The sequence below is a fragment of the Cannabis sativa genome, chromosome 6 (genome assembly GCF_029168945.1).
Source record: "Cannabis sativa cultivar Pink pepper isolate KNU-18-1 chromosome 6, ASM2916894v1, whole genome shotgun sequence".
Taxonomy (NCBI): Eukaryota; Viridiplantae; Streptophyta; class Magnoliopsida; order Rosales; family Cannabaceae; genus Cannabis; species Cannabis sativa.
In genome coordinates this window covers 72749185-72763450 of record NC_083606.1, presented here as the reverse complement: position 1 = coordinate 72763450, position 14266 = coordinate 72749185, and the positions used below count along the sequence as shown (strand labels likewise).

The window sequence follows — 14266 nt, the reverse complement described above, 5'->3', positions numbered from 1 at the left end:
CTAATTTGGTGTGCAAACTACACAAATCAATTTACAGTCTTCGACAATCTTCAAGACAATGGTACAAAAAACTCACTGATGCTCTTCTCCAAGAAGGATTCACTCAATCACATGCCGATTACACACTATTTACACGAGGATCCCAAGCCACTTTTGTTGCCCTTCTAGTCTATGTTGATGATATCATCCTAGCAGGCCCCAACATCAACATTCTTCAACAATTACAAGCTTCTCTCCAGACTCGATTCAAGCTCAAAACTCTCGGGTCCCTTAAATACTTTCTAGGCTTTTAAATTGCCCGTGCTAAGTATGGTCTCTTCCTCCCACAACGCAAATACACCTTACAACTGCTCGCTGATACATGATACACCAGCAGCAAGCCTGTGAAGGCTCCAATGGATCCACGGTTAAGGTTAACTGACCAAGAAGGAGACCTTTTGGACAATCCATCACACTACAGACAACTTATTGGCCGACTGCTATACCTGACTCTTTCACGGCCCGACATCACCTTTGCCGTGAACACACTTAGCCAATTTATGTCTTGTCCAAGAACAACTCATTTAACAGCTCTCCACCATCTCTTGCGTTACTTAAAAGGGACACCAGGCCAAGGAATATTGTACTCAACTTCATCTTCTCTTCACCTCCGCGGTTTTTCAGACTCGGATTGGGCCACTTGTCCTATCACCCGACGTTCCACAACAGGTTTTTGCATATTCCTTAGCGATTGTCTCATCTCCTGGAAAACAAAGAAACAACCTACAGTCTCCAAGAGCTCTGCTGAAGCTGAATATCGCGCTTTGGCTGCCACAACTAGTGAGTTAACTTGGTTACAATATCTTCTCAAAGACTTCCAAATCCCGCAACCTACACCAGCCTTCATCTATTGTGACAATCAATCTGCCATTCATATTGCCAACAATCCAACTTTTCACGAACGAACCAAACACATTGAGTTGGACTGCCATTTCATTCGCGAAAAGATTACTTCATCTACCATACGCCTCATTCCTGTTAGCAGCAATCTCCAACTTGCCGATGCTTTCACAAAAGCTCTACCTTCTACTACTCTTAATTCCCACTTATCCAAGATGGCCATACATAACATATATGGTCCATCTTGAGGGGGGGGGGGGGGGGTAACAAGAATAACATGTATAGCAACAGTAGGATTAATATGAGAGTCCAGTTAGTTATTTGCAGTTATTAAGTCCTCTGTTATTTCGGTTGTTTGTTGGTAATTATAACAACTTTCTGTTGTTATCCTTTTTGAGGGTCTTTGCCTATTTAAGGCTCGTCTGCTTTTTAGTTTGTAATCAATTCATTTTTGTTCAATGAAAACTCTCTTCTGCTTTCTTCATTTCCGCAAAAAGAATCGACGCAAGTAATCATTGAGTTTCGTTAGATATCAATCGACACATCAGATATTGCAACCGACACAATATATGTGCGCATAAGTACAATATATTGACGCTAATAGAGCTTCTTGTAGTAGTGGTTCATTGTTACTCTTAGGCACAAGTAGTGTACTACCCTTATAATCCTTATGGATCCAACATAAGTGAGTGGCATCAATGGAAAGGATCGGCCAGTAGTGATTCCAATTAATGATAAATAAATAAATAAATAAAATAGCTGAGGTAGGCCGTCCTCAACCCAGTTAAATATGAGCCAGATGAGGCAGGAAAATCGTAGACCCAAAAATCTTCCTAGTTGATTCAGGTTAGTGCCTTGTTATATCGGGGCTGCGACAAATCCTAGTGTTATTCTAATTTTTTTCCACTTAACGTAACATGTCCACATATATTTTAAAATTCTCTTATTAACTGCCATTCAATGTTGTTGCAAGGGTGCTTGCATAAATTGACATACTTTGTTAACACAAAAAGCTAATTCTGGCCTTGTAATAGTGGCATATTAAAGCCCTCCGACTATTAATCTGTACAGAGTAGCGTCTTCCATTACTTTCTATCATAGATCGATAGTTTAATTCCACTATTCATTGGTATGTTTTGAGTTTTCACATTCTACATTTCAGCTTTAGAGAGTAAGTCTTGTAGATATTTTGTTTAAGTGAGGAAGTAATCCTTGCTCTGTTCTTGTGACTTGGATACCTAGGAAATAGTCCACCAATCCTTGATCATTAAGAATAAAAGTATTGTTCAAACCAGTGATGACTTGGTTTAATGTAGTACCATTGCTTCCCATAATAAGAATGTCATCCACATAGACTAAAATATAGATACAATGACTAGTGATAACTTGAATAAAGAGAGAATGTCAGCTTGGGATGAGTGAAATCCCATGAATACAAAAGCAGTAGACAGTTTCTCAAACCAAGCTCTAAGAGCTTGTTTAAGGCCATATAATGCCTTGTTAAGTTTGCAAATATAGTCTGAATGTTCAGTACTGACAAAACCAAGAGGTTGTTTGCATGTTAATCTCTTCTTGTAGGTCTCTATTCATGAAGGCATTATTGACATCTAGCTGCCTGATGGACCAACCCTTTGTTACAACAATAGTTAGGATAACCCTTATTGTAATAGGCTTTATAACAGGATTTACTATTTCCTTAACTCTAGAATAGTAATCTTTTGTAATTTCATTATCTTTTATTTTAAGATTTCAAAATCTCTAAGCTTTTGTAGTCTAACTATGTGTACCTTAACTATTCCTTGGAACTCCTCCTGCAGTATGTCCCATGCTTCTTTTGCCGTTGCTGTGCCCATAATCCGCGGAAAAGATTGTCTACTGCCATAGCTTGCTACAAACAGTATAATACATGAGAATCTTTTTGTTGATTATCCTCTAGTGCCTTCTTTTGATCTTCTGAAAGAGATGTAATATCTCTAGAATATTGATTCATCTTTAATAATTTTTTATAGATTTTGTGATAAAAAATAAGTCCTCATTTTGATGGACCAAAAATTATAATTTTCTCCATAAAAATTTGGAAGAGGTAAAGAAAAGCGATTGGACTCTAAACTCATGTTGATGAGCAGAATAGATTACGCCCAGTGATATGATCGAACGAAGCTCTGATACCACTGATAGTTTGAGAATATAAATTTGTATTAGTTTAAATTTGAACAAGTGAATACAAGGAATAAGTAGTTTAATGGTTGTGATGGTAATGTAGTAGAGAATAATTTGGCTTAGAAGAGAATTGTATGAGAGAAAATAATTCTATATGGGCAAATAGAAGAGTAAGTAGTATGTTATTTGGAAGTAGTAGGAGACTTGATTTAGCTTTCAAGCTTGGTTACAATTTGAAACTTTGATGAGATATATATAGTTGCTTACCCTTTACACTTTGTGGTTAGAATTATTTTTTCTAGATTATTTTTTTATTAGAAGAAATTGTATTCATGCATACATCTGAATATTGATCAGGAGTTCACATAGCTAATATATTCTAAATTAAATCTTATCTAGAAATTACTTAGGGTTCTTAGAAATATTTTTCTATAAATGTATAGAAACTTCTAAACTAAAGTGTTGTAGTAAAAATGTGTATCACAATCTAATATAATTACTTCATTATGATCAACAAGTGAAGAACACAATTCTAGTTCTCATATTGAATCATATACAAAATATGAATGAATCACTTGTCTGAGAATGACATTTTCTCAAATTTATTAATGAGTAAGCTCGATATATTATATTGGTGAAGAAATAATGTGTTAACAAAGAAACCACATATAAAAACACACAAAAGCAAATATTAAATACACCAATTTTCACGAAAATAGAGTAAAATTACACACAAAACAGTACACTCATAAAGCACTAATAATAAGTACAATTTTAAAATTAAAAAAAATAAGATTATCTCAATTTACTTCACCACTACTCGAACTCTAAGCTCTTGAATGTTGAAACTGTTAAAAATCATTATCAAATCTAGAATATGTTAGAATGTTTTACAATGCTCTAAGAAATTTGTAAGAGAAATCAAGAACACTCTAGAAAGTTTTAGAGAAAACTTAGAATCACTAGAACTAAGATTAGATAATTCTAGAGTTGTTTAGAAAATAGTAAGTAATTAATTAGCTAGTAAATTAGAAAAATCTAGAAATCTTTAGATACATCCTTTGTAGCCTATAAATATAAGTGAGGTGTGTGCTTAAGATGCAAGTTTGAGTAAGAGAGTTCAAGTGTGAGAGAAAGAGTCTAAAGTGTGTGAGTTCTTAATAAGTGTCTAAAGACAAAGTATCCCAAAAGTGTGAGTTATACACAAGTGTGTAGTAAAGGTGTCTAGTGATAAAATAAAAGACTGAGTGCTTAGTGTGTATCATGTGGTCAAGTTAAAGTGTTCAAGTCTTGGTGTAATTGCTTTTACAATAATAAAGTAATTACATTTTCACGTGTTGTGGTGTCCAACAGAAACTTCATGCAAACTACGTACCATATATATCTCCACTCTCCACCTTATTAGATGATAAAAAACACTTTCATGTTAGACTTTTTATTTGGGCTTACATTAAATTTTATTTGTTTCATTAAAACTTGTGTTGATTGGATAGTTTTTTTGTTGTGTTAGCCCATATTGTTGGCGATCAATTGTTAATGGACTTAGCATCTGTGTGTAAAGTCTAGGTGAAGCAGAAGTGTAGGCTTTTCTAGTTAACTGAAGCCTTGATGAGCAGGCCCAGTCCAACTAGGGTTCTGTAGCTAAGTCCCCTCCCTAACCCTATAAATACATAATGTCTCATCACAATTGTATACCTTTTGATAATCAGATAAATAAACTGCTTCTGATTTAGAGATCGAGGGAGGAAGACTTAGTTGATAGTATTGCACTATCAAATTGCGGTAATGACTATGGATCAATCAGGTACGCATATACTTAATTATAATATATCATTATCGTGTTCTATATTATATAGATTTTGGGTTTATTGTTAATTTATATAACATTTCATACGTAAATATTTATATAGAAGTCATCTTATTATAATTATCAGATTTAAAAACATAATAATGATATAATTTATTAGTACCTGATAATTAAGTATTTGATGAAAACATTCTCTTGAATTTCTCCATTTTGATTGAAATCCTCACATAAAGCCAATCTCCCATGGCATTGAAGAATCGGAAATATACAGGTCTCCAAGATGTCAAGAGAAAAATATTGATGACACAAACTCCAACAAATCCAACAATGAATCTGTTGAGAATTCAAGTTCAATCTCTCCCACCAAGAGAGTTCAATACACATCTAAGAACACTCCACAAAGCACTTAATCGAAAACCAGAAGTTACTGCCAAAAAATAAACCAGAAATTAGAACTTAGGATTGAATAATAGTCTCTCTTTATTTATTGATTATGTATCTGAATTACAAGTAAAGGATTAGTTTCTACAATGCAATTACAAGGTATTTATAGCTAACATTAGGTACAAGAGAAACCGACATAGGGTAACGGTTTTAACTAACTGAAGAAGTTAGTTAAAACAGTTGCTTATGTGGCATATTACAAAGTCACACTTAGTCTAACAGAATCCAACTCTAATTCCCATATGAAATTGTTTCATGTCTAACCTTTTACCACCATATATCTTCAACAACATTAATGCTTCCATTATTGGTACCATTTGAGCATGAGTTTGTAAGAGGGGGTCCACAAAGTCCAAGGTTCCCTATATAGCTAGAAGCTTGAAAACTTTGTAGCTGAGTGCCTGTTGGGATTTTTCCAAACAAGTTATTGTTTGACAAACTTCAAGAAGCTGAAAAAAGATATGGTTGCTAAGCTTGAGGGAATTTGACCAGAGAGATTGTTGTTTGACAAATCAAGTGATTGTAGATTACTCAAAAATTTCCCTATCTCCTTTGGGATGCCTCCATCCAAATTGTTCCATGATAAGTTGAGTTGATTCAATTGAACAAGATGTGTTCGAGATTTTGGAATTTGTCCACTTAATTGATTGCTTAAAATCAATGAGTCTTAACGATTCAAAAATCTTGTGATTCTCATAGTTCACTCCTTTCCACATGATCACTAATGATTCTAACTCCATGGCCTGGTCTCAAACCATTTTCATCAACAGGTACATCCACTCTAAATTTACTGCTTCCAGTATGTAATTGATGGTGATCTCTTTTTTCAACCATAGAAGTAAATTTTTCTAGGCATGGTGGAATAGTCCCAAATATACTATTCGTTGATAAGTTCAACATCTCAATAGCATGAAGATTGCATAGATTGGATGGCATACGATTATTATTAGATTTTAGAGACAAAAAGATCAAATTTGTCAGATTTTGACCAATCCACAATGGTACTTTTCCTTCCAATATATTATCTCCAACATCAAAAACTTGAAGTTGGTCACACTTTTGTAAGGAGGGTAGATTTCCAGAGAAGTTGTTGTGCCTCAATTGCAAAACTCGAATTTCTGAACCCATTGATTTTGGAATAAGTCCAGATAAATTATTGTTACCTAAATTGAGAAAGGCCAAATTGCTAAAATTTCCCAAACATTATGGAAGTCACATTATACAGTGAGAAAGAACCATGGAATTGATTGTGAGATAGATCTACATTCCATTTTAGAAATGAAATTGTAAAACCAAATTGGAATAGTATCATTGATCTCATTATGTGAAAGATCGATATGACTGATATTCACTTGAGTTTTGAGCCAAGTGGGAAACTTTGGACTAACTTACAAAAACTCAAATGTATTGAAGTTAGTTGAAATGGTGGAACCCAATTGGATTTGAATTTTAATGCCAAAGAGTTAGAAGACAAGGCAAGTACCTCCAATTTGGAGAGATTTTGAAAGTGTAACTCAGAGATGACACCAGAGAGAAAATTATAAGAGACATCGATCTCTCTCTTAAGTATGGCATATTTGTAAGACTAGGAATGGATCCTCTTAGTTGGTTTGAACTCAAGTCCAAAACTTGTAAAGAATCCTTAGTGCAACCACCACTAAGAAATTCTAAACTATCATCGAGTCTTGTTGTATTGAAATTGTTCCTAGCGAGATACTGATTTCAATCAAAGAGGAAATGATTTCACCACGCAAATCATTATTATTGGAACTCTCATCATCATTATATATTGTGGCGAAGTGAACTTAATTAAATGGGAGAATATATGGGTTATATATGTGTTACTATATATGCATCATATATCCACTTAACTCATTTAAATATAGATATAAGAATGTGGCCACCTATGTAAGTACAATGTTGGATTTTTCTTAACGCAACGTCACATCTTAATTAGTATTAATTAAATTAAATCCTATTAAAAGGATGTTGCATGGGTTGACTTGGACTTCCTGTGTTTTGGGTCTTCGGCTCTCTGTGACCACATATGGGATAACCCTAAAAATCAATGGGAAATTAATGTTGATTACACTTGTTTCTAACAACTTAAAACTCCTTTCACAATTCACATCCTGCTTTCATAACCCGCAAATATAATTATGCTCTTAATTATATATTATCAAAATTTGGTGAGTATCATTTTGTACTTTTTATTTTGTAAAAATTACATATTGAACGCTTTATTATTTTGTCAAATAACAAAATAAATCCTGTATCTTTTAAAATAGTACAAATATGATTCTAAATTTATTTTTCAACAATTTTTTTTAATATAACCAACTTGAAACATCTTATTATTAGATTTTTCTTGTTGAAGCATTATTTGAGGGCGTTGACTAATTAGTCTCTTCTCAATTTGCCTTTCTCTTTATTTTCATTTTGTTATTAGTTCATAATTTGTTGGTCTAATTGTGTAATTATCTACCTTATATCTTTTATAGTATGGTATTTGTACGTTTTACTTTTATTTTGTGATCACAATCACAATTCTTATGACTATATTCTTTATTGATTCATTCATGACAAAAATTGATATGAGATACTTTATGATCTTAATTGAGATTGTGTATTTTAAGAATACTTAATTTCTCTCTTCTTTTTTTTTGACAAATAATACAAAATTTATTTGCGGTATTACATCTTCATTAATGAATATTTTTCTTCTTTTTTTTTTTAAAAAAAAAACAATGAAATAAAATAAACAATAATTTATATTAATTTTTTTAAAATAATTAAATAAAAATAATGAGTCGGTCTAGGTAGAAAATCTTAATTTAATACAATCCAAATCGTCTGAATTATTTATTATTTGGACATATAGATCATATATATTACTAAATCCATATATTTATATTTATCTATATCTATATATTCAGGGCTGGCCCTGAGGTGAGACGACGACTGCCTTATATAGGTTCCCCACCGCTCAGACCCCATTTCAAAAAAAAAAAAAATTATAATATGGTTATGAATGGTTAGACATGAAATAATTTCTTTTGAAAATTGGAGTTGGATTTGTCATTGGATTTGTTGAAGTTTGTGTGTCAACATTTTTCTCTTGACATCTTGGAGACTTTTATATTTCCAATTCTTATATCCCATAGGAGATTGGCTTTATGTGAGGATTTCAATCAAAATGAAGAAATTCAAGAGAATGTTTTCCTCAAATACTTAATTATCAGGTACTAATAAATTATATATATCATTACGTTTTCAAATCAACTATAATTATAACATGAAAGTGTTTTTGATCATCTGATCATTAGGTACATATGGAGAAGTGGAGCTATATATGGTAGTTTGCATGAAGTTTCATCAAGAGTTTAGAGTTCAAGTGCTGAAGCAAATTGAGATAATCATATTTTTGTAATTTTAAAATTATACTTATTAGTGCTTTATGAGTGTACTGCTTTGTGTGTAATATTTGCTTTTTGTGTTGGTTTCTTATTTTATTGTTGCTTTTTTTTTTTTTCATTTTTTTCCAATGTTTTCTTTGTTTTAACACATTATTTCTCCACCAATATAATATATATAAGGAGGTTATTACTCAATAAATTTGAGAAAATTGTTAGTAATTCCTTCATATTTTGTATATATCTATTCTATATAAAGTATGCCTATATAACCGAATTCTTGATTTATGAGAAATTTATGGGTGAGTTTTTATTTATATTAAAAATAAAATGATTTATTATTAAAAATAAAATGATTTATTATTAAAAATAAAATAGTTTTTGAGATATCTATATATCTATCTATATATCTATATATATATATATATTTATGGGTGATTTATTATAGATATTTATTATAATTGAATATACATAAACCTAATTATATTTAAAATGCATAACACCCTCTTGCTATCCATTTTGTTTTCGTGCATTTATATGAAAAAAAAAATCTATTATAGTAAAATATATATATATATACCTAATTATACTTAAAATATATAATTCCTAATTGTTACTTTGTTCTTTTATTTTCTTTATTTTTCAATCTAATTGACTCTCTTATTGCTTCTAAAATTATTTTTTTATTGACATATATGTTTGATTTATCATACATATATGATGAAAACAAAATTGTATTAGTGGTAGGTTTTCATTGTTAATGGTAAGGATATTAGCAAACTCACAACCGGAAAAATCATGCAGGATATATCAATGCATCATCGATTCCTATATATATCTTTATATGTAGGATTCGATATTTCATTCATGAGATTTTCATATTAACTATTTACGTGGCTCTTTATTTTTTTTTTTTGTTTTCTTTCAAATTATTTAGATGACTCTATATATTTTATATGTTGATTAGTAATTTTTTCTCCCGAACTTTGACATATATCAAATTATGCTCTGAACTTTTTTGGCCGTGAAGGACTTTTGTCTAATTTCATTCAATTTTACTGTTTCAAGTACTAAATCATGTTCTCAGACTTTGATATCTACCAAATCATGCCCCTCAAACTTTTATATGTATTAAATTATGCCCCTTGAACTTTCATCCGTGTTATAATTTTTTTACTAAAATTAGATAAAAGTTCTTAAATTTAACAATCTTAATAGTTCAGGGGAATTTTTAACGGCCAAAAGTTCAGGGATATAATTTAGTACATGTTAAAGTTTGGAAAAAAAAATTGCTAATTAGTCTATTTTACATACACGATTACAATAATATTTTTCTCATAAAAGTACGCTTAGTAGATACTATTCATTCACAAGTTGTATATAAAAGAATCAAAAATATTGTTTTTTTTTTTCGGTTATAGTTTGTAATTTTTTGTTTAGTTAACTATCTTTTTTTTTTTACTATATGTGTTGACTCTATACTTCATATTTAGAAATTTTATTTTGCATTGAGCAAAATAAATAGTAAAAGAGTGTGTGTTATCTATCTTAACGTTTTTTATTTTTATTTTTTTCTTGATAAAAGTTGTTATTATTAATTATAGTTATATAATTAATGAAGTAAAAAATCGATAATTTATAATAAATATTAACTCAATCTATATAATTTTGAGTTCTAATTTATATATCTAAAACTAAATTTATAATTGCTCAAAATACCACTATCTCTTCTCACCATAATTATTTCTTTTTTTTTTTTTACTTTTTATAATTTAATTATTAATTGAGAAAAATACATTTGGTTGTTTATAAATTTAAAAAAAAAAAAAACAGGTTATTTACTAATTCCAAAAAATATTTCTAACTAACTCTAATAAAAATCAACCCAAAGATATTTATGGCTTACTTTTTTAATTAATTATTAATTGGGAAAATATAATCAACAGAAGTTTGTAATAAATTATTAAATTCAAAATATAATCAAGAAATATGAACTCTACAATATTAATTCTTTTTAATTTTATATAAAAAAAAAATTAAAATTTGACAGGTTACTCATATTATTAAAAAAACATTCTATAAAAATATTAATTAAAATCTTATTACATTTTAGTAACTCAATTATCATAAAGTAAAAATATATATTTTCTCCGCTCATTAGTAGTTAACTCATAATGACTGAGACGTAAAGTAATTGACATAATAGTTTTCTTTTATAGTAGTTAGCTCATTATTTGATTTATTTTATGTGGAGAACAAATCTAATAGCAATGATAGTGACAACTATAAGTGAGATACGGTAATGACATCAATTTTGAATATAGTGGCGACTATAAGTGAGATATAGTAATGACAACAACCTTGAATATAGTAGCAACAACAATGAGATACGACGATGACAATGATTTTAAAATTATACGATGAGTTTTCTATAAATTTATCAATTTTCTTTTCAGATTTCTATTTTATATGAGGATTCTTTAATGTTTGATCTTTTTCTTTGTGTGTTTAATTAAAACATTTGACGTCTCTTTGTTTACTTTATGAATTTTTCTATAATATTAATAATATTTATTTTTCTAAGCAATTTTTCTTTTATTATAAAAGAAATTATATCAAAAATATTAAAATTTAAAATTTGATATACTGTTAAGATTTAATGATTACTAAACAAAATACAACCGCACGCGAAGCGCGGTTTGATATACTGTTAAGATTTTAAGATATATATATAAAGGAGAAGTATGAGGCGGTGAGGTGGCGGTCTAAAATTACCTTAAATACCTTTATCTATTCTCTCCTTAATCCTTACTTTTTTATTATTTTAATTAAAAAAAAATTACTCTATATATTTTTTTATTAATTAAAAAAAATCGTATAGATTCAATTTTTTTTTTTGAAAATGTCGTATACCCTCAATTTAAATATGTATATATATATATGATTTACATCTATTCTATATAAAGTGTGCCTACTTCTTATTTATATTAAAAATAAAATAGTTTTTGAGAAATTCATGGGTCACTTTTTATTTATATATAATAAAATAAATAAAATAAATCTCATTAAATCCAAAAAAAATACGATTGGATTTTTGCTATTGTACATCTACTATTTTTCTCTTCTTCTCTTCTAGAATTACCATTTTCCTATAAAAAAACACTCATTAAAAGAAAAAGTTATATTTTAGCACATACAGTATAATTAAGAAGCCATAAAATTTATAATTTTGTCTTCTGTTAAATAAAAATAAAAGCAACTTCCATCATTTCCATTACTCAATGTTAATATTGGGAATGGTAAGGACCATTGGACAAAACCACTTTTTACTAAGCTCAAGATCAATGTCGACGGGGCAATCTTTGAAAGTGAGACTCGATTTGGCTTTGGCTTCATAGTTAGAGACTCGGTTGGGAAACTCATTCTTGCGGCTTCAGGGAGCAAATTAGGTGCGGTTTCTCCTGAGATTGCTGAAGTGGTGGGCATGAAAGAAGTCTTGAGTTGGATAAAGAGGATGAATGTAACAGATGTGGAAATTGAAACTGATTCCTTAGTCACTGTTCAGGCTATTAATGGATCAGTTCAAATACCATCTCAGTTTGGTTTGATTGTTCAAGATTGTCGTCTCTTGTTATCTGAGTTACAAAATGTTTTTATTTCTTTTGTTAAACGATCTGCAAATAGGGCTGCTCATTGTCTTGCAAGGCAATCCTGTTTTATGTCAGATTGTATGTTTGATGAGTTTTCTGCTCCATCAAATTTGCTTTCAATTGTAAGGGATGATATTATTTCAAGCTGAATAAAACCTTACCCCTTTTCTCAAAAAAAATAAAAGCAACTTAAAGCATTATTATAATTATGTTGTTTTGTACATGCTGCGACAAAAAGGAATGCCAATCTTATTAATTTCTCCATGTTCTAGCTATTAATACAAACCAGAAAAAGAAAAACATTTACTAAAACCCACCAAAACTTATCATAATTAAACCTGAGGCATTAGATGCAAAAAAAAAAAAAGAGAGAGTACATTACAATACTGTTTTTGATCACGTGTTCATAAATTAGAAGCACAATTAAATATATTAGCGAAATAGTGACTAACATCCAAATTTCAGAGTTGACGAAAAACTGCAACTGAATGAGGTAAAGACTACTACAATATTTACTTTATAAAACTTTTGTGTCAATATCTTACTATTATTAACACCATTTGATTTGGATGTAGAAAAAATATTTTTGGATTGAGGCGGCAATAAAAATAACTGATACTGTCCAGAGTTTTTATTACATGTCATGTGACGCATGTCATAAAAAAATACATTTATTCAATCGCAATAAAAAAATTATATGTGACAAGCCAACATGTGGCCAGGACCACAGTATATTACAAAAAACATATGATGTTATTGAAATTAAGTTAAAATAATAATAAAAAAAAGATACTAACAATCTTATTATGCATTTTACAGTGCTATAGCATATGTTGAACTTGATGACAATACAAATAGTCTATCTGCTGTCATGTTCGCAGATATTGTGGAAAAAATATTTTCGTGTACTGCTGCCCAACTAATGAAATATACTGCAAATGTGTAATTTTAAAAAAATAAAATAGTTTTACATGCCTTTCATAAGTTGATTTTTTTAATTAAATAAGCTATGCACACCATGTCTAATCATTTTAAAAGAAAATACATCACGGTTTGCTGACCGCCGCTTTGTCGACACTACCATATTCAATTTATCAACGGAAAAATAGACAATCCAGATATATGCGGACCCGACTAGAATGAAAAGTGCAAAATACAAAAATTACACTATTGTCTCTATCGAAGCAAATGAAGATTGAAATCCACCAATGACTATCATTAGTTTTCTTATCTACAATTTTTAGACAAATGCTATCTTCAATTATCAAATAATTTAGAGATTGATTTTTAATTTTCTATTTATCTTACACCCATTTAAGTAATGTTTCTTTAAGTATTGGAACATCAATTTTTTATTTATTTTTGGATTAACTTAAGAACATATTTAAATCATCAAACTTTCTTAAACATTAATATATTGTATTCGGTATTCACTTTTAATTGACAACATTATAAACTATAATATTTAGATACACATAATAATAATCTCACTTTATAACTAATAATATTTTTTTTTTAATTTTTAATTGTATCACTTTCAACTAACATAGAAAAAACTAGCATAAAATTTAGTATACGTGCCTTGCACGTAACTTTTTGCTAGTATATATATATGATTCAATATGCATGCCCCCAAAATTGTAGGAGAAGTTGAATTGAGTTCTTCAATTGTTGAATTTGAGAGAATTGGATCATTCTCAGACAAGTTATTTAAAGTTTTATAAGAAACTAATTGTAGACATTGAAGAACAATTAGTTCGTTTGAAGGTATCAATTTAGTTAGAAAAAATTTATGTTTCTAACTTATTTTTGTCCAGCACCTTCTGCATAGATGACATTTTACGAATGGTTAGTGATATTCTTTAAAAATTATTTTTTAAAATCATATAAAATTATTACGCGCTTTTAATTAT

General features: G+C 29.6%; 1 protein-coding gene across 1 annotated transcript; it reads left to right on the top strand.

Annotated features, from left to right (window-relative positions):
- Positions 1-7184: 7184 nt before the first annotated feature.
- On the top strand, positions 7185-12670 carry LOC133039424 (uncharacterized). Its single transcript, XM_061118323.1, has 4 exons — positions 7185-7198; positions 8455-8532; positions 8617-8671; positions 11960-12670. The coding sequence occupies exons 1-4, from the start codon at positions 7185-7187 to the stop codon at positions 12500-12502; spliced, it is 690 nt and encodes a 229-aa protein (XP_060974306.1). The 3' UTR covers positions 12503-12670.
- Positions 12671-14266: the final 1596 nt, after the last annotated feature.